The sequence below is a fragment of the Cyanistes caeruleus genome, chromosome 38 (genome assembly GCF_971803275.1).
Source record: "Cyanistes caeruleus chromosome 38, bCyaCae1.hap1.1, whole genome shotgun sequence".
NCBI lineage: Eukaryota > Metazoa > Chordata > Aves > Passeriformes > Paridae > Cyanistes > Cyanistes caeruleus.
In genome coordinates this window covers 1,257,312-1,277,351 of record NC_141739.1, presented here as the reverse complement: position 1 = coordinate 1,277,351, position 20,040 = coordinate 1,257,312, and the positions used below count along the sequence as shown (strand labels likewise).

General features: G+C 51.7%; 1 protein-coding gene across 3 annotated transcripts in view; it reads right to left on the bottom strand.

Moving 5' to 3' along the window:
• Positions 1 to 3,839: 3,839 nt before the first annotated feature.
• Positions 3,840 to 20,040, bottom strand: part of LOC147647417 (EH domain-containing protein 2-like) — a 24,990-nt gene continuing 8,789 nt past the window's right edge. For all 3 annotated transcript variants that reach the window (XM_086872064.1, XM_086872062.1, XM_086872063.1), the window contains 4 exons: positions 19,684 to 19,781; positions 8,910 to 9,322; positions 5,560 to 5,724; positions 3,840 to 4,433 (listed from right to left, as the gene is read on the bottom strand). In XM_086872064.1, coding sequence (XP_086728190.1) covers positions 3,912 to 4,433; positions 5,560 to 5,724; positions 8,910 to 9,322; positions 19,684 to 19,781 — 1,198 coding nt within the window. In that variant the 3' untranslated portion in view covers positions 3,840 to 3,911. The remainder of the gene's footprint in view (positions 4,434 to 5,559; positions 5,725 to 8,909; positions 9,323 to 19,683; positions 19,782 to 20,040) is intronic.

Genomic DNA, 20,040 nt, shown 5'->3' with positions numbered 1-20,040 from the left:
TTCAAGCCTGGTTTTGGGGTGAATAATGGGAATTTCGTGCCTGGTTTTGGGATGGATGACGGCGATTTCTTGCCCAGTTTTGGGGCTGAGTTTTTGGATTCCATTCCCGGTTTTATTGCCGGATTTTCACCCCCAACAACAGCCCTTTCCTTTTTTCCCCCCTCTCACTCGGCCGAGCCCTTTGGCCTCCTCTTGGACGGCGGCACCAAGCGCGGCGGCAAATCCTCCGGCAGCCCCCGTCCCTCCAGCTTGACCCCGATCAGGTGCCCGGCCAAGGCGAACTCCTCGTGGTCCAGCATCCCATCCCTGTCCACGTCGCTGAGCTTCCAGATCCTTCCCAGCACCGAGCTGGGCAGTTTGCTGCTCGCCCGCTGCTGGGGCTGCATCTTGGGCTTCCTGACCGATTTGGGGCTGGGGTTTGGGGTGAAGAACGGGGATTTCCTGACTGATTTGGGGCTGTTTTTTGGGGTGAAGAACGGGGATTTCCTGACTGATTTGGGGCTGGGGTTTGGGGTGAAGAACGGGGATTTCCTGACCGATTTGGGGCTGGGGTTTGGGGTGAAGAACGGGGATTTCCTGACTGATTTGGGGCTGTTTTTTGGGGTGAAGAACGGGGATTTCGTGGTTTTTTGGGGTGGATGATGGGATTTCATTCCTGGTTTTGCTGCTGGGTTTTTGGGGTGGATGATGGGATTTCGTGCCTGTTTTTGGGGCTGAGTTTTTGGATTTCATGCCCAATTTTGGGGCTGAGTTTTTGGATTTCATGCCCAGTTTTGGGGCTGGGATTTTGGATTTCACGCCTGGTTTTGGGGTGAATAATGGGAATTTCGTGCCTGGTTTTGGGGTGTATGACGGCGATTTCTTGCCTGGTTTTGGGGCTGAGTTTTTGGATTCCATTCCCGGTTTTGGGGCTGAGTTTTTGGGTTTCAAGCCCAGTTTTGGGGCTGAGTTTTTGGATTCCATGCCCGGTTTTGGGGCTGAGTTTTTGGATTTCACGCCCAGTTTTGGGGCTGGGATTTTGGATTTCACGCCTGGTTTCGGGGTGAATAATGGGAATTTCGTGCCTGGTTTTGGGATGGATGACGGCGATTTCTTGCCTGGTTTTGGGGCTGAGTTTTTGGATTCCATTCCCGGTTTTGGGGCTGGGATTTTGGATTCCATTCCCGGTTTTGGGGCTGAGTTTTTGGATTCCATTCCCGGTTTTGGGGCTGAATTTTTGGATTCCATTCCCGGTTTTGGGGCTGAGTTTTTGGATTCCATTCCCGGTTTTGGGGCTGAATTTTTTGATTCCATTCCCGGTTTTATTGCCGGATTTTCACCCCCAACAACAGCCCTTTCCTTTTTTCCCCCTCTCACTCGGCCGAGCCCTTTGGCCTCCTCTTGGACGGCGGCACCAATATTGCTGGATTTTTGGGGTGAATAACGGGGATTTCGTGGCTTTTTGGGGCTGGGTTTTTGGGGTGAATAACGGGGATTTCGTGGTTTTTTGGGGTGGATGATGGGATTTTGTGCCTGTTTTTGGGGCTGGGTTTTTGGATTTCAAGCCCAGTTTTGGGGCTGAGATTTTTGATTTCACTCCTGGTTTTGGGGTGAATAATGGGAATTTCGTGCCTGGTTTTGGGGTGGATGACGGCGATTTCTTGCCTGGTTTTGGGGCTGGGATTTTGGATTCCATGCCCGGTTTTGGGGCTGGGTTTTTTGATTCCATTCCCGGTTTTATTGCCGGATTTTCACCCCCAACAACAGCCCTTTCCTTTTTTCCCCCTCTCACTCGGCCGAGCCCTTTGGCCTCCTCTTGGACGGCGGCACCAAGCGCGGCGGCAAATCCTCCGGCAGCCCCCGTCCCTCCAGCTTGACCCCGATCAGGTGCCCGGCCAAGGCGAACTCCTCGTGGTCCAGCATCCCATCCCTGTCCACGTCGCTGAGCTTCCAGATCCTTCCCAGCACCGAGCTGGGCAGTTTGCTGCTCACCCGCTGCTGGGGCTGCATCTTGGGCTTCCTGACCGATTTGGGGCTGGGGTTTGGGGTGAAGAACGGGGATTTCCTGACTGATTTGGGGCTGGGGTTTGGGGTGAAGAACGGGGATTTCCTGACCGATTTGGGGCTGGGGTTTGGGGTGAAGAACGGGGATTTCCTGACCGATTTGGGGCTGGGGTTTGGGGTGAAGAACGGGGATTTCCTGACCGATTTGGGGCTGGGGTTTGGGGTGAAGAACGGGGATTTCCTGACCGATTTGGGGCTGGGGTTTGGGGTGAAGAACGGGGATTTCCTGACCGATTTGGGGCTGGGGTTTGGGGTGAAGAACGGGGATTTCCTGACCGATTTGGGGCTGTTTTTTGGGGTGAAGAACGGGGATTTCCTGACCGATTTGGGGCTGGGGTTTGGGGTGAAGAACGGGGATTTCCTGACCGATTTGGGGCTGGGGTTTGGGGTGAAGAACGGGGATTTCCTGACCGATTTGGGGCTGGGGTTTGGGGTGAAGAACGGGGATTTCCTGACCGATTTGGGGCTGGGGTTTGGGGTGAAGAACGGGGATTTCCTGACCGATTTGGGGCTGGGGTTTGGGGTGAAGAACGGGGATTTCGTGGTTTTTTGGGGTGGATGATGGGATTTCATTCCTGGTTTTGTTGCTGGGTTTTGGGTTGAATAACGGGGATTTCCTGACCACTTTTGGGGCTGAGTTTTTGGATTCCATTCCCGGTTTTGGGGCTGAGATTTTGGATTCCATGCCCGGTTTTGGGGCTGAGTTTTTGGATTCCATGCCCAGTTTTGGGGCTGAGTTTTTGGATTTCACGCCGGGTTTTGGGGTGAATAATGGGAATTTCGTGCCTGGTTTTGGGATGGATGACGGCGATTTCTTGCCTGGTTTTGGGGCTGAGTTTTTTGATTCCATGCCCAGTTTTGGGGCTGAGTTTTTGGATTCCATTCCCGGTTTTGGGGCTGAGTTTTTGGATTCCATTCCCGGTTTTGGGGCCGGTTTTTTTGATTCCATTCCCGGTTTTATTGCCGGATTTTCACCCCCAACAACAGCCCTTTCCTTTTTCCCCCCTCTCACTCGGCCGAGCCCTTTGGCCTCCTCTTGGACGGCGGCACCAAGCGCGGCGGCAAATCCTCCGGCAGCCCCCGTCCCTCCAGCTTGACCCCGATCAGGTGCCCGGCCAAGGCGAACTCCTCGTGGTCCAGCATCCCATCCCTGTCCACGTCGCTGAGCTTCCAGATCCTTCCCAGCACCGAGCTGGGCAGTTTGCTGCTCGCCCGCTGCTGGGGCTGCATCTTGGGCTTCCTGTCCGATTTGGGGCTGGGGTTTGGGGTGAAGAACGGGGATTTCCTGACCGATTTGGGGCTGGGTTTTGGGGTGAAGAACGGGGATTTCCTGACCGATTTGGGGCTGGGGTTTGGGGTGAAGAACGGGGATTTCCTGACCGATTTGGGGCTGGGGTTTGGGGTGAAGAACGGGGATTTCCTGACCGATTTGGGGTTGGGGGTTTTTGTTTCATGCCTGGGTTTATTGCTGGGTTTTTGGGGTGAAGAACGGGGATTTCGTGTTTTTTTGGGGTGGATGATGGGATTTCATTCCTGGTTTTGTTGCTGGGTTTTTGGGGTGGATGATGGGATTTCATTCCTGTTTTTGGGGCTGAGTTTTTGGATTCCATGCCCAGTTTTGGGGCTGAGTTTTTGGATTTCACGCCTGGTTTTGGGGTGAATAATGGGAATTTCGTGCCTGGTTTTGGGATGGATGACGGCGATTTCTTGCCTGGTTTTGGGGCTGAGTTTTTTGATTCCATTCCCGGTTTTGGGGCTGAGTTTTTTGGATTCCATTCCCAGTTTTGGGGCTGGGATTTTGGATTCCATTCCCGGTTTTATTGCCGGATTTTCACCCCCAACAACAGCCCTTTCCTTTTTTCCCCCTCTCACTCGGCCGAGCCCTTTGGCCTCCTCTTGGACGGCGGCACCAAGCGCGGCGGCAAATCCTCCGGCAGCCCCCGTCCCTCCAGCTTGACCCCGATCAGGTGCCCGGCCAAGGCGAACTCCTCGTGGTCCAGCATCCCATCCCTGTCCACGTCGCTGAGCTTCCAGATCCTTCCCAGCACCGAGCTGGGCAGTTTGCTGCTCACCATCCAGCCCTTGGCCCTGCGCCCGCTCAGCTTCCCCCCGTTGGGCGCCAGCCCGTAGAAAATCTCGTCGTATTTGGCTTTGTCCTTCATCACCACCCACTCGTCGTCGTCGTCGTCGTCGTCGTCGTTGTCGGAGTCGTCGGAGTCGGTGAAGGGCGCCGGGGGCGCGTCCAGGGCGCCGCCGCGGGCGCCGGGCGTGGTGGGGGTCAGCAGAGGGGTGAGGGAGGGGAGGTCGCGGGTGAGGAGCTCGTCCAGCCTCTCCAGCAGGCGCCGGTTGGGGCCGGGCAGTTTGGAGAGGTCCCGGGCCAGGAGCTGCTCCTGGGGGGTGTGGGGGGAATGGAAAAAGCAGGGGAGGTGGGGATGGGTGGGGTGGGGTGGAGAGGGGGGGGTGAGGAGTCACAGAGGGGGTTGGTAGATTGAAAACAGGCGAGGAAACGCCCCAAAAACCCCCTCAGATCCTCAAAAAAACCCCTCAGATCCCCCCAAAAAACCCCTCAGATCCCCCCAAAAACCCCCTCAGATCCCCCCAAAAACCCCCTCAGATCCCCAAAAACCCTCTCAGATCCTCAAAAACCCCCTCAGATCCCCCCAAAAACCCCCTCAGATCCCCCAAAACCCCCTCAGATCCCCCAAAACCCCCTCAGAGCACCAACCCCCCCCCCATCCCCCCAAAGCCCCCTGGATCCCCCCAAATCCCCCCCCAGATCCCCCCCAGATCCCCCTGGATCCCCCCAAATCCCCCCCCAGATCCCCCCCAGATCCCCCTGGATCCCCCCAAACCCACCCAGATCCCCCCCGGATCCCTTTGGATCCCTCCAGATCCCCCAAATCCCCCTGGATCTCCCCCCAGGATTCCCCAGATCCCCCCCAAATCCCCATAAAACCCCCCCGGATCCCCCCTGGATCCCCCCAGATCCCCCTGGATCCCTCCAGACCCCCCGGATCCCCCCAGATCCCACCCCCCAGGATTCCCCAGATCCCCCCCAAACCCCCCCGGATCCCCCCAGATCCCCCTGGATCCCCCCAGATCCCCCCCCCAGATCCCCTTGGATCCCTCCAAACCCACCCAGATCCCCCCCAGATCCCTCCAGACCCCCCAAATCCCCGCAGATCCCCCCCCAGATCCCCCTGGATCCCTCCAGATCGCCCAAATCCCCCTGGATCTCCCCCCAGGATTCCCCAGATCCCCCCGGATCCCCATAAAACCCCCCCCAGATCCCTCCCAGCCCCCCCCAGATGCCCCCCAGATCCCCCTGGATCCCTCCAGACCCCCCAAATCCCCCCAGATCCCCCCCCCCAGGATTCCCCAGATCCCCCCCAAACCCCCCCGGACCCCCCCAGATCCCCTTGGATCCCTCCAGATCCCCCCCCAGATCCCCCTGGATCCCTCCAGATCCCCCAGATCCCCCCGGATTCCCCCCCGGCTCCCCCCGATCCCCGTCACCTGCAGCCGGGCGCAGTCGGGGATCTCCCCGGCCGGGATCTGCTGCTCGCTCTGGATCTGGGCCAGCAGCTCCGGCAGCCGCTGGATCAGGCGCTTGCGGCGGCCGCGGCTCCCGAGCAGCGCCGGCAGCTCCCGCTGCAGCCGCGACAGGATCAGCGCGTGCACCTGCCCGGGGACGGCCGTGGGATCCACTGGATCCACCGGATCCACTGGGATCCCCCAAAGATCCCAACCCCGGCAGCGCCGGCAGCTCCCGCTGCAGCCGCGACAGGATCAGCGCGTGCACCTGCCCGGGGACGGCCGTGGGATCCACCGGATCCCCCCCAGGGATCCCCCAAAGATCCCAAACCCCAGGGAGATCCCGCATGCACCTGCCCGGGGGCGGCCGTGGGATCGACCGGATCCCGCCGGATCCCTGTGGGGATCCCCCAAAGATCCCAAACCCCAGGACATCCCGCGTGCACCTGCCCGGGGACGGCCGTGGGATCCACTGGATCCCCCGGGATCCCCCCAGGGATCCCAAACCCCGGGAGATCCCCCGTGCACCTGCCCGGGGACGGCCGTGGGATCGACCGGATCCCGCCGGATCCCTCCGGGGATCACAAAGACCCCCCTGGATCCCCCCAGGGAGATCCCACGGTCTCGGGGAGGCTCTGAAGGGTCCCCCCCGTGGGATCTCCAGGGATCCCCGCAGGAGCTCCAGGGGATCCCGGGATCCCCAGGGGATCCTGGAGGGATCAGGGGGAGGTTCAGTGAACCCTGGAATCGCTTCAGTCCCTGGGGATCCCCAAAGAACCTTGGGATTCCCTGGAGATCCCTGGAGATCCCTGGAGATCCCTGGGGATCCCTGGAGATCCCCCAAACCCCGGGGGGAATCGCCAATCCATTCCCAACCCCAGGAGATCCCCCAGGAGAGAGATCCCACCGGAGAGAGATATCCCCCTGGTCAGAGAGATCCCCCAGTGGATCCCCCCAGTGGATCCCCCAGTGGATCCCCCCAGTGGATCCCTCCCCCTCTCACCTTGACGAGCCGCGCCCTCTTCACCAGCTCGTTGACCTTGGGGATCTCCAATCCCAGGAGAGAGATCGATCCCCAGTGGATCCCCCCAGTGGATCCCCCCCAGTGGATCCCCCCAGTGGATCCCACCCCCCCTCACCTTGACGAGCCGCGCCCTCTTCACCAGCTCGTTGACCTTGGGGATCTCCAGCCCCAGAAGAGAGATCCCCCAGGAGATCCCCAGTCGATCCCCCAGTGGATCCCCCCAATGGATCCCCCCAGTGGATCCCCCCAGTGGATCCCCCCCCTCACCTTGACGAGCCGCGCCCTCTTCACCAGCTCGTTGACCTTGGGGATCTCCAATCCATTCCCAACCCAGTGGATCCCCCCAGTGGATCGATCCCCAGTGGATCCCCCCAGTGGATCCCCCCAGTGGATCCCCCCAGTCGTTCGATCTCCAGTGGATCCCTCCCCTCTCACCTTGACGAGCCTCGCCCTCTTCACCAGCTCGTTGACCTTGGGGAGCTCCAATCCCAGGAGAGAGATCCCCCAGTCGATTGATCCCCCAGTGGATCCCCCCGTCGATCGATCCCCAGTCGATCCCCCCAGTCGATCCCCCTCCCCCTCACCTTGACGAGCCGCGCCCTCTTCACCAGCTCATTGACCTTGGGGATCTCCAACCCATTCCCAACCCAGTGGATCCCCCAGTGGATCCCCCCAGTGGATCCCCCCAGTGGATCCCTCCCCTCTCACCTTGACGAGCCGCGCCCTCTTCACCAGCTCGTTGACCTTGGGGATCTCCAGCCCCAGTAGACTGATCCCCAGTGGATCCCCCAGTGGATCCCCCCAGTGGATCCCCCCAGTGGATCTCCTCTCACCTTGACGAGCCGCGCCCTCTTCACCAGCTCGTTGACCTTGGGGATCTCCAACCCATTCCCAACCCAGTCGATCCCCCCAGTGGATCCCCCCAGTGGATCCCTCCCCCCCTCACCTTGACGAGCCGCGCCCTCTTCACCAGCTCGTTGACCTTGGGGATCTCCAATCCCAAGAGATAGATCCCCCAGTCGATTGATCCCCAGTGGATCCCCCCAGTAGATCGACCCCCCCAGTGGATCCCCCCCAGTGGATCCCCCCAGTTGATCGATCTCCCCCTCACCTTGACGAGCCTCGCCCTCTTCACCAGCTCGTTGACCTTGGGGATCTCCAGCCCCAGGAGAGAGATCCCCCAAGAGATAGATCCCCAGTGGATCCCCCCAGCAGATCCCCCAGTGGATCGATCCCCAGTCGATCGATCCCCTCAGTGGATCCCCCGGTGGATCCCTCTCCCCCTCTCACCTTGACGAGCCGCGCCCTCTTCACCAGCTCGTTGACCTTGGGGATCTCCAGTCCCAAGAGATAGATCCCCCAGTCGATTGATCCCCAGTGGATCCCCCCAGTGGATCCCCCCAGTCGATCGATCTCCAGTGGATCCCTCCCCCCCTCACCTTGACGAGCCGCGCCCTCTTCACCAGCTCGTTGACCTTGGGGATCTCCAGCCCCAGCAGAGAGATCCCCCAGTCGATCGATCCCCCCAGTGGATCCCCCAGTCGATTGATCCCCAGTGGATCCCCCCAGTGGATCCCCCCAGTGGATCCCCCCAGTGGATCCCCCCAGAGGATCCCTCTCCCCCCCTCACCTTGACGAGCCGCGCCCTCTTCACCAGCTCGTTGACCTTGGGGATCTCCAGCCCCAGTAGACTGATCCCCAGTGGATCCCCCAGTGGATCCCCCCAGTGGATCCCCCCAGTCGATCCCCCCTCACCTTGACGAGCCGCGCCCTCTTCACCAGCTCGTTGACCTTGGGGATCTCCAGCCCCAGGAGAGAGATCCCCCAGTCGATCGATCCCCCCAGTGGATCCCCCCAGTGGATCCCTCTCTCCCCCTCACCTTGACGAGCCGCACCCTCTTCACCAGCTCGTTGACCTTGGGGATCTCCAACCCATTCCCAACCCAGTGGATCCCCCCAGTGGATCCCCCTCTCACCTTGACGAGCCGCGCCCTCTTCACCAGCTCGTTGACCTTGGGGATCTCCAGCCCCAGGAGAGAGATCCCCCAGTGGATCGATCCCCAGTGGATCCCCCCAGTGGATCCCCCCAGTGGATCCCCCCAGTGGATCCCCCCAGTGGATCTCCCCCTCACCTTGACGAGCCTCGCCCTCTTCACCAGCTCGTTGACCTTGGGGATCTCCAAGCCATTCCCAACCCAGTGGATCCCCCCAGCGGATCCCCCAGTCGATCGATCCCCAGTAGACTGATCCCCAGTGGATCCCCCCAGTGGATCCCCCCAGTGGATCCCCCCAGTGGATCTCCTCTCACCTTGACGAGCCGCGCCCTCTTCACCAGCTCGTTGACCTTGCGCGTGGCGGCGTGGCGCGGCAGCGCCCGGATCTCCCGGAACAGATCCCTCTCCTCGCGCTGGAAGAGGCGCCGGTGCTCGGCGTGGCGCAGCGGCCGCGCCCAGAGGGAGCCCAGGAACACCCGCAGCACCTCGGGGGCGCCCAGGGCGCGGCCCAGGCCCCACATCAGCGCCCCGTAGACGCGCAGCAGCCGCTGCGGCGCCACCGCGTCCGCCTTGTTCAGCACCAGCCGCAGCTTCTCCTCGTGGCCCCGCAGCGCCGCCAGCGCCGCCGACAGCTCGGCAGAGATCTCCAGGTGCTCGGCGTCCAGGAGGAGGATCACCAGGTCCGAGCGCTCGGCGAACCAGCGCAGCACGGCCGGGAAGTCGTAGCCTGGGGAAAGATCCCAAAATCCCGGTGGAAAACCCAAAATAATCCCAAATTAATCCCAAATAATCCCAAATAATCCCAAATAATCCACCCCAAGAACCAGCGCAGCACGGCCGGGAAGTCGTAGCCTGGGGAAAGATCCCAAAATCCCGGTGGAAAACGCTAAATCCAGCCCAAAATCCCGGTGGAAAACCCTAAATCCAGCCCAAATCCCAAATAATCCCAAATAATCCCAAATCATAAATTAATCCCAAATAATGCACCCCAAGAACCGGCGCAGCACGGCCGGGAAGTCGTAGCCTGGGGAAAGATCCCAAAATTCCAATGGAAAACCCAAATAATCCCAAATAATCCCAAATTCCAAAATAATCCCAAATAATCCACCCCAAGAACCGGCGCAGCACGGCCGGGAAGTCGTGGGCTGAGGGAAAATGGGATTGGATCCCAAAATTATGGTGGAAAAACCTAAATCCAGCCCAAAATCCCAAAATAATCCCAAAATAATCCCAAAATAATCCCAAATAATCCAAAATCCCAAATTAATCCCAAATAATCCACCCCAAGAACCGGCACAGCACGGCCGGGAAGTCGTAGCCTGGGGAAAGATCCCAAAATTCCAATAAATAATCCCAAATTAATCCCAAATAATCCCAAATAATTCCAAATAATCCAAAATCCCAAATTAATCCCAAATAATCCACCCCAAGAACCGGCGCAGCACGGCCGGGAAGTCGTGGGTTGAGGGAAAGATCCCAAAATCCCGGTGGAAAACCCTAAATCCAGCCCCAAATTCCAATGGAAAACCCTAAATCCAACCCAAAATTCCAATGGAAAACCCTAAATCCAGCCCCAAATTCCAATGGAAAACCCTAAATCCAGCCCAAAATCCCAAATTAATCCCAAATAATCCGTTGTAAAAACCAGCGCAGCACGGCCGGGAAGTCGTGGGCTGAGGGAAAAATGGGATTGGATCCCAAAATTCCAATGGAAAACCCTAAATCCCAAATTAATCCCAAATTAATCCCAAATAATCCACCCCAAGAACCAGCGCAGCACGGCCGGGAAGTCGTAGCCTGGGGAAAGATCCCAAAATCCCAGTGGAAAACGCTAAATCCAGCCCCAAATTCCAATGGAAAACCCTAAATCCAGCCCTAAATTCCAATGGAAAACCCTAAATCCAGCCCTAATCCCAAATTAATCCCAAATCATCCACCCCAAGAACCAGCGCAGCACGGCCGGGAAGTCGTAGCCTGGGGAAAGATCCCAAAATCCCGGTGGAAAACCCAAAATAATCCCAAATTAATCCCAAATAATCCCAAATTCCAAAATAATCCCAAATAATCCACCCCAAGAACGGGCGCAGCACGGCCGGGAAGTCGTAGCCTGGGGAAAGATCCCAAAATCCCGGGGGAAAACCCAAAATAATCCCAAATAATCCCAAATAATCCCAAATAATCCCAAATCATCCACCCCTAGAACCAGCGCAGCACGGCCGGGAAGTCGTAGCCTGAGGGAAAATGGGATTGGATCCCAAAATCCCAGTGGAAAACCCTAAATCCAGCCCAAAATTCCAATGGAAAACCCTAAATCCAGCCCTAAATCCCAAATAATCCCAAATAATCCCAAATCATAAATTAATCCCAAATAATCCACCCCAAGAACCAGCGCAGCACGGCCGGGAAGTCGTGGGCTGAGGGAAAAATGGGATTGGATCCCAAAATTCCAATGGAAAACCCTAAATCCAGCCCAAAATTCCAATGGAAAACCCTAAATCCAGACCAAAATTCCAATGGAAAACCCTAAATCCAGCCCTAAATCCCAGTGGAAAACCCTAAATCCAGCCCAAAATTCCAATGGAAAACCCTAAATCCAGCCCAAAATCCCAATGGAAAACCCTAAATCCAGCTCTAATCCCAAATTAATCCCAAATAATCCCAAATAATCCACCCCAAGAACCGGCGCAGCACGGCCAGGAAGTCGTGGGCTGAGGGAAAATGGGATTGGATCCCAAAATTATGATGGAAAACCCTAAATCCAGCCCCAAATTCCAATGGAAAACCCTAAATCCAGCCCAAAATCCCGGTGGAAAATCCTAAATCCAGCCCCAAATTCCAGTGGAAAACCCTAAATCCAGCCCCAAATTCCAAATAATCCCCAAATAATCAAAAAAAATTCCCAAAAACTCCCCCCAAATCCCAAATAATCCAAAATAATCCCAAAATATCCCCAAATAATTCCAAAATATCCCCCCGAAATAAAAAAAATTCCCCAAATCCCCAAAAATCCCCAAAAAAATCCCCAAAAAATCCCCCAAAAATCCTAAATAATCCCAAAAAATCCCAAAAAAATCCCAAAAAACCCCCCAAAAAATCCCAAAAAAATCCCAAAAAAATTCCCCCAAAATCCCCAAAAATTCCAAAAAAAATCCCCAAAAAATCCCCCAAAAATCCTAAATAATCCAAAAAAATCCCCAAAAAATCCCCCAAAAATCCTAAATAATCCCAAAAAATCCCAAAACATCCCCCAAAAAATCCCAAAAAATCCCAAAAAAATCCCAAAAAAATTCCCCCAAAATCCCCAAAAATTCCAAAAAAAAATCCCAAAAAATCCCAAAAAATCCCCAAATAATCCCCAAAAAATCTCCCCCCAAAAATTCACCCTAAAATCCTAAATAATCTCAAAAAAATCCCAAAACATCCCCCAAAAAATCCCCCAAAAATCCCCCCAAAATCCCAAAAAAATCCCCAAATAATCCCCAAAAAATCCCCAAAAAAACCCCATAAAATCCCAAAAAAAATCCCCCAAAATCCCCAAATAATCCCCCCCCCAAAAAATCCACCCAAAATCCTAAATAATCCCAAAACATCCCCCAAAAAATCCCAAAAAAATCCAAAAAAATCCCCCAAAAATCCTAAATAATCCCAAAAAATCCCCAAAAAAATCCCCCAAAATCCCCAAATAATCCCCAAAAAATCCCCAAAAAATCCCAAAAAAAATCCCCCCAAAATCCCCAAAAAATCCTAAATAATCCCAAAAAATCCCAAAAAAAATCCCCCCAAAATCCCCAAATAATCCCCAAAAAATCCCCCCCCAAAAAATTCACCCTAAAATCCTAAATAATCTCAAAAAATCCCAAAACATCCCCCAAAAAATCCCAAAAAAATCCCCCAAAATTCCCAAAAAATCCCCAAATAATCCCCAAAAAATCCCCCCCAAAAAATCCACCCAAAATCCTCAAATAATCCCCCCAAAAATCCCCCCAAATCCTAAATAATCCCAAAACATCCCCCAAAAAATCCCAAAAAATCCCTCAAAAATCCTAAATAATCCCAAAAAAATTCCCCAAAAAATCCCCCAAAAATCCCCAAATAATCCCCAAAAAATCCCCAAAAATTCCCCAAAAAATCCCAAAAAATCCCAAAACAAATCACCCAAAAATCCCCAAATAATCCCCAAAAAATCCCCCCCAAAAATCCACCCCAAATCCTAAATAATCCCAAAACATCCCCCAAAAAATCCCAAAAAATCCCAAAAAAATCCCAAAAAATTCCCCAAAAAATCCCCAAAAAATCCTAAATAATCCCAAAAAATCCCCAAAAAATCCCCCAAAATCCCCAAATAATCCCCAAAAAATCCCCCCAAAAATCCCCCAAAAATCCCCAAATAATCCCCCCCAAAAATCCCCCCAAAATCCTAAATAATCCCAAAACATCCCCCAAAAAATCCCAAGAAAATCCCCAAAAAATCCCAAAAAATCCCCCCAAAAAATGCCCCAAAAATCCCCCCAAAAAATCCCCCAAAATCCCCAAATAATCCCCCCCAAAAAATCCCCCAAAAATCCTAAATAATCCCAAAAAATTCCCCAAAAAATCCCCCAAAAATCCCCAAATAATCCCCCCCAAAAATCCCCCAAAAATCCTAAATAATCCCAAAACATCCCCCAAAAATCCCCCAAAAATCCCAAGAAAATCCAAAAAAAATCCCCAAAAAATCCTAAATAATCCCAAAAAATCCCCCAAAAAATCCCCCAAAAATCCCCAAATAATCCCCAAAAAATCCCCCCCCGAAAATCCCCCCAAAATCCCCAAATAATCCCCCCAAAATCCTAAATAATCCCAAAAAATCCCCCCAAAAATCCACCCAAAATCCCCAAATAATCCCCAAAAAATCCCCCCCAAAAAATCCACCCAAAATCCTAAATAATCCCAAAAAATCCCAAAACATCCCCCAAAAAATCCCAAAAAATCCCAAAAAAATCCCAAAAAATCCCAAAAAAATCAAAAAAAAATCCCCAAAAATTCCCAAAAAAATCCCCCCAAAATCCAAAAAAATCCTAAATAATCCCAAAAAATCCCCAAAAAAATCCCCCCAAAATCCCCAAATAATCCCCAAAAAATCCCCCCCAAAAAATCCACCCAAAATCCTAAATAATCCCAAAAAATCCCAAAACATCCCCCAAAAAATCCCAAAAAAGTCCCAAAAAAATCCCAAAAAAATCCCCAAAAAATCCCCAAAAATCCCCAAAAAATCCCCAAAAAATCCCCCAAAAATCCTAAATAATCCCAAAAAAATCCCCTAAAAAATCCCCAAAAATCCCCAAATAATCCCAAAAAATCCAAAAAAAATCCCCAAAAAAATCCCCCAAAAAATCCCCAAAAAATCCCCAAAAAATCCCCAAAAAATTCCCAAAAAATCCCCCCCAAAAAAACCCCCCAAAATCCCAAATTCCCAAAAAAATCCCCAAAAACCCCCCAAAAACCCCCCAAAAAAACCCCAAAATCCCAAATAATCCCCCAAAAAATCCCCAAAATCCCCAAAAAATCCCCCAAAAAATCCCAAAAAAATTCCCAAAAAAATCCCAAAAAAATCCCCAAAAAATTCCCAAAAAAATCCCCCAAAAAATCCCCAAAAAAATCCCCCAAAAAATCCCAAAAAAATCCCCCCCCAAAAATCCACCCAAAATCCTCAAATAATCCCCCCAAAAATCCCCCCAAGTCCTAAATAATCCCAAAACATCCCCCAAAAAATCCCAAAAAATCCCTCAAAAATCCTAAATAATCCCCCAAAAATTCCCAAAAAATCCCCCCAAAATCCCCAAATAATCCCAAAAAAATCCCCCCCCAAAAAATCCACCCAAAATCCCCAAATAATCCCAAAATATCCCCCCAAAAATCCCCCAAAAATCCCCAAAAAATCCCAAAAAATCCCCAAAAATTCCCCCAAAAATCCCAAAAAATCCCAAAACAAATCACCCAAAAATCCCCAAATAATCCCCAAAAAATCCCCCCCCAAAAATCCACCCCAAATCCTAAATAATCCCAAAACATCCCCCAAAAAATCCCAAAAAATCCCAAAAAAATCCCAAAAAATCCCAAAAAAATCCCCAAAAATTCCCAAAAAAATCCCCCCAAAATCCCAAAAAAATCCTAAATAATCCCCAAAAATCCCCAAAAAAATCCCCCCAAAATCCCCAAATAATCCCCAAAAAATCCCCCCCCCCAAAAATCCACCCCAAATCCTAAATAATCCCAAAAAATCCCCAAAAAAATCCCAAAAAAATCCCCCCCCAAAAATCCCAAAATTCCCCAAAAAAATCCCCAAAACCCCCCCAAAAACCCCCCCAAAAAACCCCAAAATTCCAAATAATCCCCCAAAAAATCCCCAAAAAAATCCCAAAAAAATCCCCAAAAAATCCCCAAAAAATTCAAAAAAAAATCCCCCCCAAAAATGCCCCCAAAAATCCCAAAATTCCCCAAAAAATCCCCAAAACCCCCCCGAAAACCCCCCAAAAAAACCCCAAAATCCCCAAATAATCCCCCAAAAATCCCAAAAAAATCCCCAAAAAATCCCAAAATTCCCAAAAAATCCCCAAAAAATCCCCAAAACCCCCCCAAAAACCCCCCCAAAAAACCCCAAAATCCCCAAATAATCCCGATTTAATTCCCAACCCCCATCCCAAAACTTTCCCTCCCCCTCCTTTTCCCACCCCTCCCCCTTTTCCCACCCCTCCCCCCACTCCCGGCCCCTCCCCCACCCCTCCCTTGGCAGCCGCCGCCGATTTTGGGGTGGGGGAGGAAGCGGGGGGAGGGGCCCGGGGGGGGTCCCGGGGGGGTTCGGCCCCGCCTGGAAAATTGGCGAAATTCCCGGGAATTCGGGGCCGGCCCCGCCCCTCTGGCACCCAAATCCTTGGCAGAATTCCCAAATTTACCCGGAACCGCCTCAAAATCAGTCCAGAACAACCCTAAATCCCCCCCAAAACACCTCAAAACACCCCAAATCCTCCCCAAAACACCCCAAAACACCCCCAAATCCATCCCAAAACACCCCAAATCCTCCCCAAAACACCCCAAAACACCCCAAATCCTCCCCAAAACACCCCCAAATCCATCCCAAAACACCCAAATCCCCCCCAAACCCCCCCAAAACACCCCAAAACACCCTAAAACACCCCAAAACACCCAAATCCTTGGCAGAATTCCCAAATTTACCCGGAACCGCCTCAAAATCCGTCTGGAACAACCCTAAATCCTCCCCAAAACACCCCAAAACACCCCAAACCCATCCCAAAACAACCCAAACCCCCAAAATCCCCCCCAAATCCCCCCAAAACACCAAAATCCTTGGCAGAATTCCCAAATTTACCCGGAACCGCCTCAAAATCCGTCTGGAACAACCCTAAATCCTCCCCAAAACACCTCAAAACACCCCAAATCCATCCCAAAACACCCCAAAACACCCCAAATCCTCCCCAAAACACCCTAAAACACCCCAGAACACCCAAATCCTTGGCAGAATTCCCAAATTTACCCGGAACCGCCCCAAAATCCGTCTGGAACAACCCCAAATCCCCCCCAAAACACCCCAAAACACCCCAAATCCATCCCAAAACACCCCAAAACACCCCAAAACACCCCAAAACACCCCAAAACACCCCCAAATCCATCCCAAAACACCCCAAATCCATCCCAAAACACCCTAAAACACCCCAAAACACCCGAATCCTTGGCAGAATTCCCAAATTTACCCGGAACCGCCCCAAAATCCGTCTGGAACAAGCCTAAATCCTCCCCAAAACACCTCAAAACAACCCAAATCCGTCCAAAAACACCCCAAAACACCCCAAAACACCCCAAATCCATCCCAAAACACGCCAAAACACCCCAAAACACCCCAAATCCATCCCAAAACACCCCAAAACACCCCAAACACCCCAATCCATCCCAAAACACCCCAAATCCCCCAAAATCCATCCCAAAACACCCCAAAACACCCAAATCCCCCCCAAAACACCCAAATCCTTGGCAGAATTCCCAAATTTACCCAGAACCGCCCCAAAATCCATCTGGAACAACCCCAAATCCTCCCCAAAACACCTCAAAACAACCCAAATCCTCCCCAAAACACCCAAATCCCCAAAATCCCCCCCAAATCCCCCCAAAACACCCAAATCCTTGGCAGAATTCCCAAATTTACCCGGAACCGCCTCAAAATCAGTCCAGAACAACCCTAAATCCTCCCCAAAACACCCCAAAACACCCAAAACACCCCAAAACACCCCAAAACACCCCAAAACACCCTAAAACACCCCAGAACACCCAAATCCTTGGCAGAATTCCCAAATTTACCCGGAACCGCCCCAAAATCCCTCTGGAACAACCCTAAATCCTCCCCAAAACACCCCAAAACACCCCAAATCCGTCCCAAAACACCCCAAATCCCCCCAAAACACCCCAAAACCCCCCAAAACACCCAAATCCTTGGCAGAATTCCCAAATTTACCCGGAACCGCCCCAAAATCTGTCCGGAACAACCCTAAATCCCCCCCAAAACACCTCAAAACACCCCAAATCCATCCCAAAACACCCCAGAACACCCCAAAACACCCCAAAACACCCCAAATCCATCCCAAAACACCCAAATCCTCCCCAAATCCCCCCCAAAGCACCAAAATCCTTGGCAGAATTCCCAAATTTACCCGGAACCGCCTCAAAATCCGTCCGGAACAAGCCTAAATCCCCCCCAAAACACCCAAAACACCCCAAATCTGCCCCAAATCCCCCCCAAATCTGCCCCAAATCCCCCCCAAATCTGTCCCAAAACACCCAAATCCTTGGCAGAATTCCCAAATTTACCCGGAACCGCCTCAAAATCCCTCTGGAACAACCCTAAATCCTCCCCAAAACACCCCAAAACACCCCAAACCCATCCCAAAACACCCCAAAACACCCCAAATCCACCCCAAATCCATCCCAAAACACCCCAAAACACCCTAAAACACCCCAAAACACCAAAATCCTTGGCAGAATTCCCAAATTTACCCGGAACCGCCCCAAAATCCGTCTGGAACAACCCTAAATCCTCCCCAAAACACCCCAAAACACCCCAAACCCATCCCAAAACACCCCAAAACACCCCAAATCCACCCCAAATCCATCCCAAAACACCCCAAAACACCCTAAAACACCCCAAAACACCAAAATCCTTGGCAGAATTCCCAAATTTACCCGGAACCGCCTCAAAATCCGTCTGGAACAACCCCAAATCCTCCCCAAAACACCCCAAAACACCCCAAATCCATCCCAAAACACCCCAGAACACCCCAAAACACCCCAAAATGACCCAAATCCATCCCAAAACACCCCAGAACACCCAAATCCTTGGCAGAATTCCCAAATTTACCCGGAACCGCCTCAAAATCCCTCTGGAACAACCCTAAATCCCCCCCAAAACACCCCAAATCCACCCCAAAACACCCCAAATCCCCCCCAAATCCATCCCAAAACACCCCAAAACACCCCCAAAACCCCCCAAATCCCCCCCAAATCCCTCCCAAAACACCCAAATCCTTGGCAGAATTCCCAAATTTACCCGGAACCGCCCCAAAATCCGTCTGGAATAACCCTAAATCCCCCCCAAAACACCCCAAAATCCCCCCCAAATCCATCCCAAAACACCCCAAAACACCCCAAAACACCCTAAAACACCCCCAAAACACCCCAAAACACCCCCAAAACACCCCAAAACACCCTAAACCACCCCAGAACATCCAAATCCTTGGCAGAATTGCCAAATTTACCCGGAACCACCCCAAAATCCGTCCGGAACAACCCTAAATCCCCCCCAAAACACCCCAAAACACCCCAAAACACCCCAAATCCCCCCAAATCCATCCCAAAATCCCCCCAAAACACCCCAAAATGACCCAAATCCATCCCAAAACACCCCAAAACACCCAAAATTCTCCCCAAAACACCCCAAAATGACTCAAATCCATCCCAAAACACCCCAAAACCCCCAAATCTTCCCCAAATCCCCCCCAAATCCCCCCAAAACACCCCCAAAACACCCCAAAATGACCCAAATCCATCCCAAAACACCCCAAAACACCCAAATCAAATTGGGGATTTTTTGCTGGGGTTTTTCTTTAATTTTGGAGATTTTTGGGGATTTTTTTGGGATTTTGGGGATTTCTTGGGGATTTTTGGGGGATTTTGGGGATTTTTTTGGGTTTTGGGGATTTTTTTTTGATTTTGGGGATTTTTTTGAAATTTTTTTTTTATTTTGGGGATTTTTTTGGGTTTTGGGGATTTTTTTTGGATTTTGGGGATTTTTTTTGGATTTTGGGGATTTTTTGGAGATTTTTTTCTGGATTTTGGAGATTTTTTGGTGATTTTTTTAGGATTTTGGGGATTTTTTGGGGATATTTTGGGGATTTTTTGGGTTTTGGGGATTTTTTTTGGATTTTGGGGATTTTTTTGAGATTTTTTTTTTGGATTTTGGGGATTTTTTGGGGGATTTTTTTCTGGATTTTGGGGATTTTTTTGAGGTTTTTTTTGGATTTTGGGGATTTTGGGGGGGATTTTTTTTTCTGGATTTATTTGAGATTTTTTTTGGATTTTGGGGATTTTTTGGGGGATTTTTTTCTGGATTTTGGGGATTTTTTTTGGATTTTGGGGATTTTTAGGGTTTTGGGGATTTTTTTTGATTTTGAGGATTTTTTGGAGTTTTTTTTTGGATTTTGGGGATTTTTTGGGGATATTTTGGGGATTTTTTGGAGATTTTTTTTTGGGTTTTGGGGATTTTTTTTGGATTTTGGGGATTGTTTTGGGGATTTTTTTTGGATTTTGGGGATTTTTTTGGGTTTTAGGGATTTTTTTTTGGATTTTGGGGATTTTTTGGAGATTTTTTTTTTTGGATTTTGGCGATTTTGGGGGTATTTTTTTTGGATTTTGGGGATTTTTGGGGGATTTTTTTTGGATTTTGGGGATTTTTTGGGGATGTTTTGGGGTGGTTTTTTTTATTTTGGGGATATTTTGGGTTTTGGGGATTTTTTTTGGGTTTTGGGGATTTTTGGGGGGTCTTACCCCTGCAGACCCTCTGCTCGGGCCCCGCCAGGATCCCGGGGGTGTCGATCAGGCTGATGCTCTCCAGGACCGGATTGTTCAGGGTGGCACAAACGAACCTGGGGGCGTCCCGGGGGGGTCAGAAACACCCCAAAAACAACCCGAAACACCCCAAAAACAGCCCCAAAAATACCCCAAAAACAGCCCCAAAAACAACCCGAAACACCCCAAAAACAGCCCCAAAAATACCCCAAAAACAACCCGAAACACCCCAAAAACAGCCCCAAAATCAGCCCCAAAACCAACCCGAAATACCCCAAAAACAGCCCCAAAAACAGCCCCAAAAACAACCCGAAACACCCCAAAAACAGCCTCAAA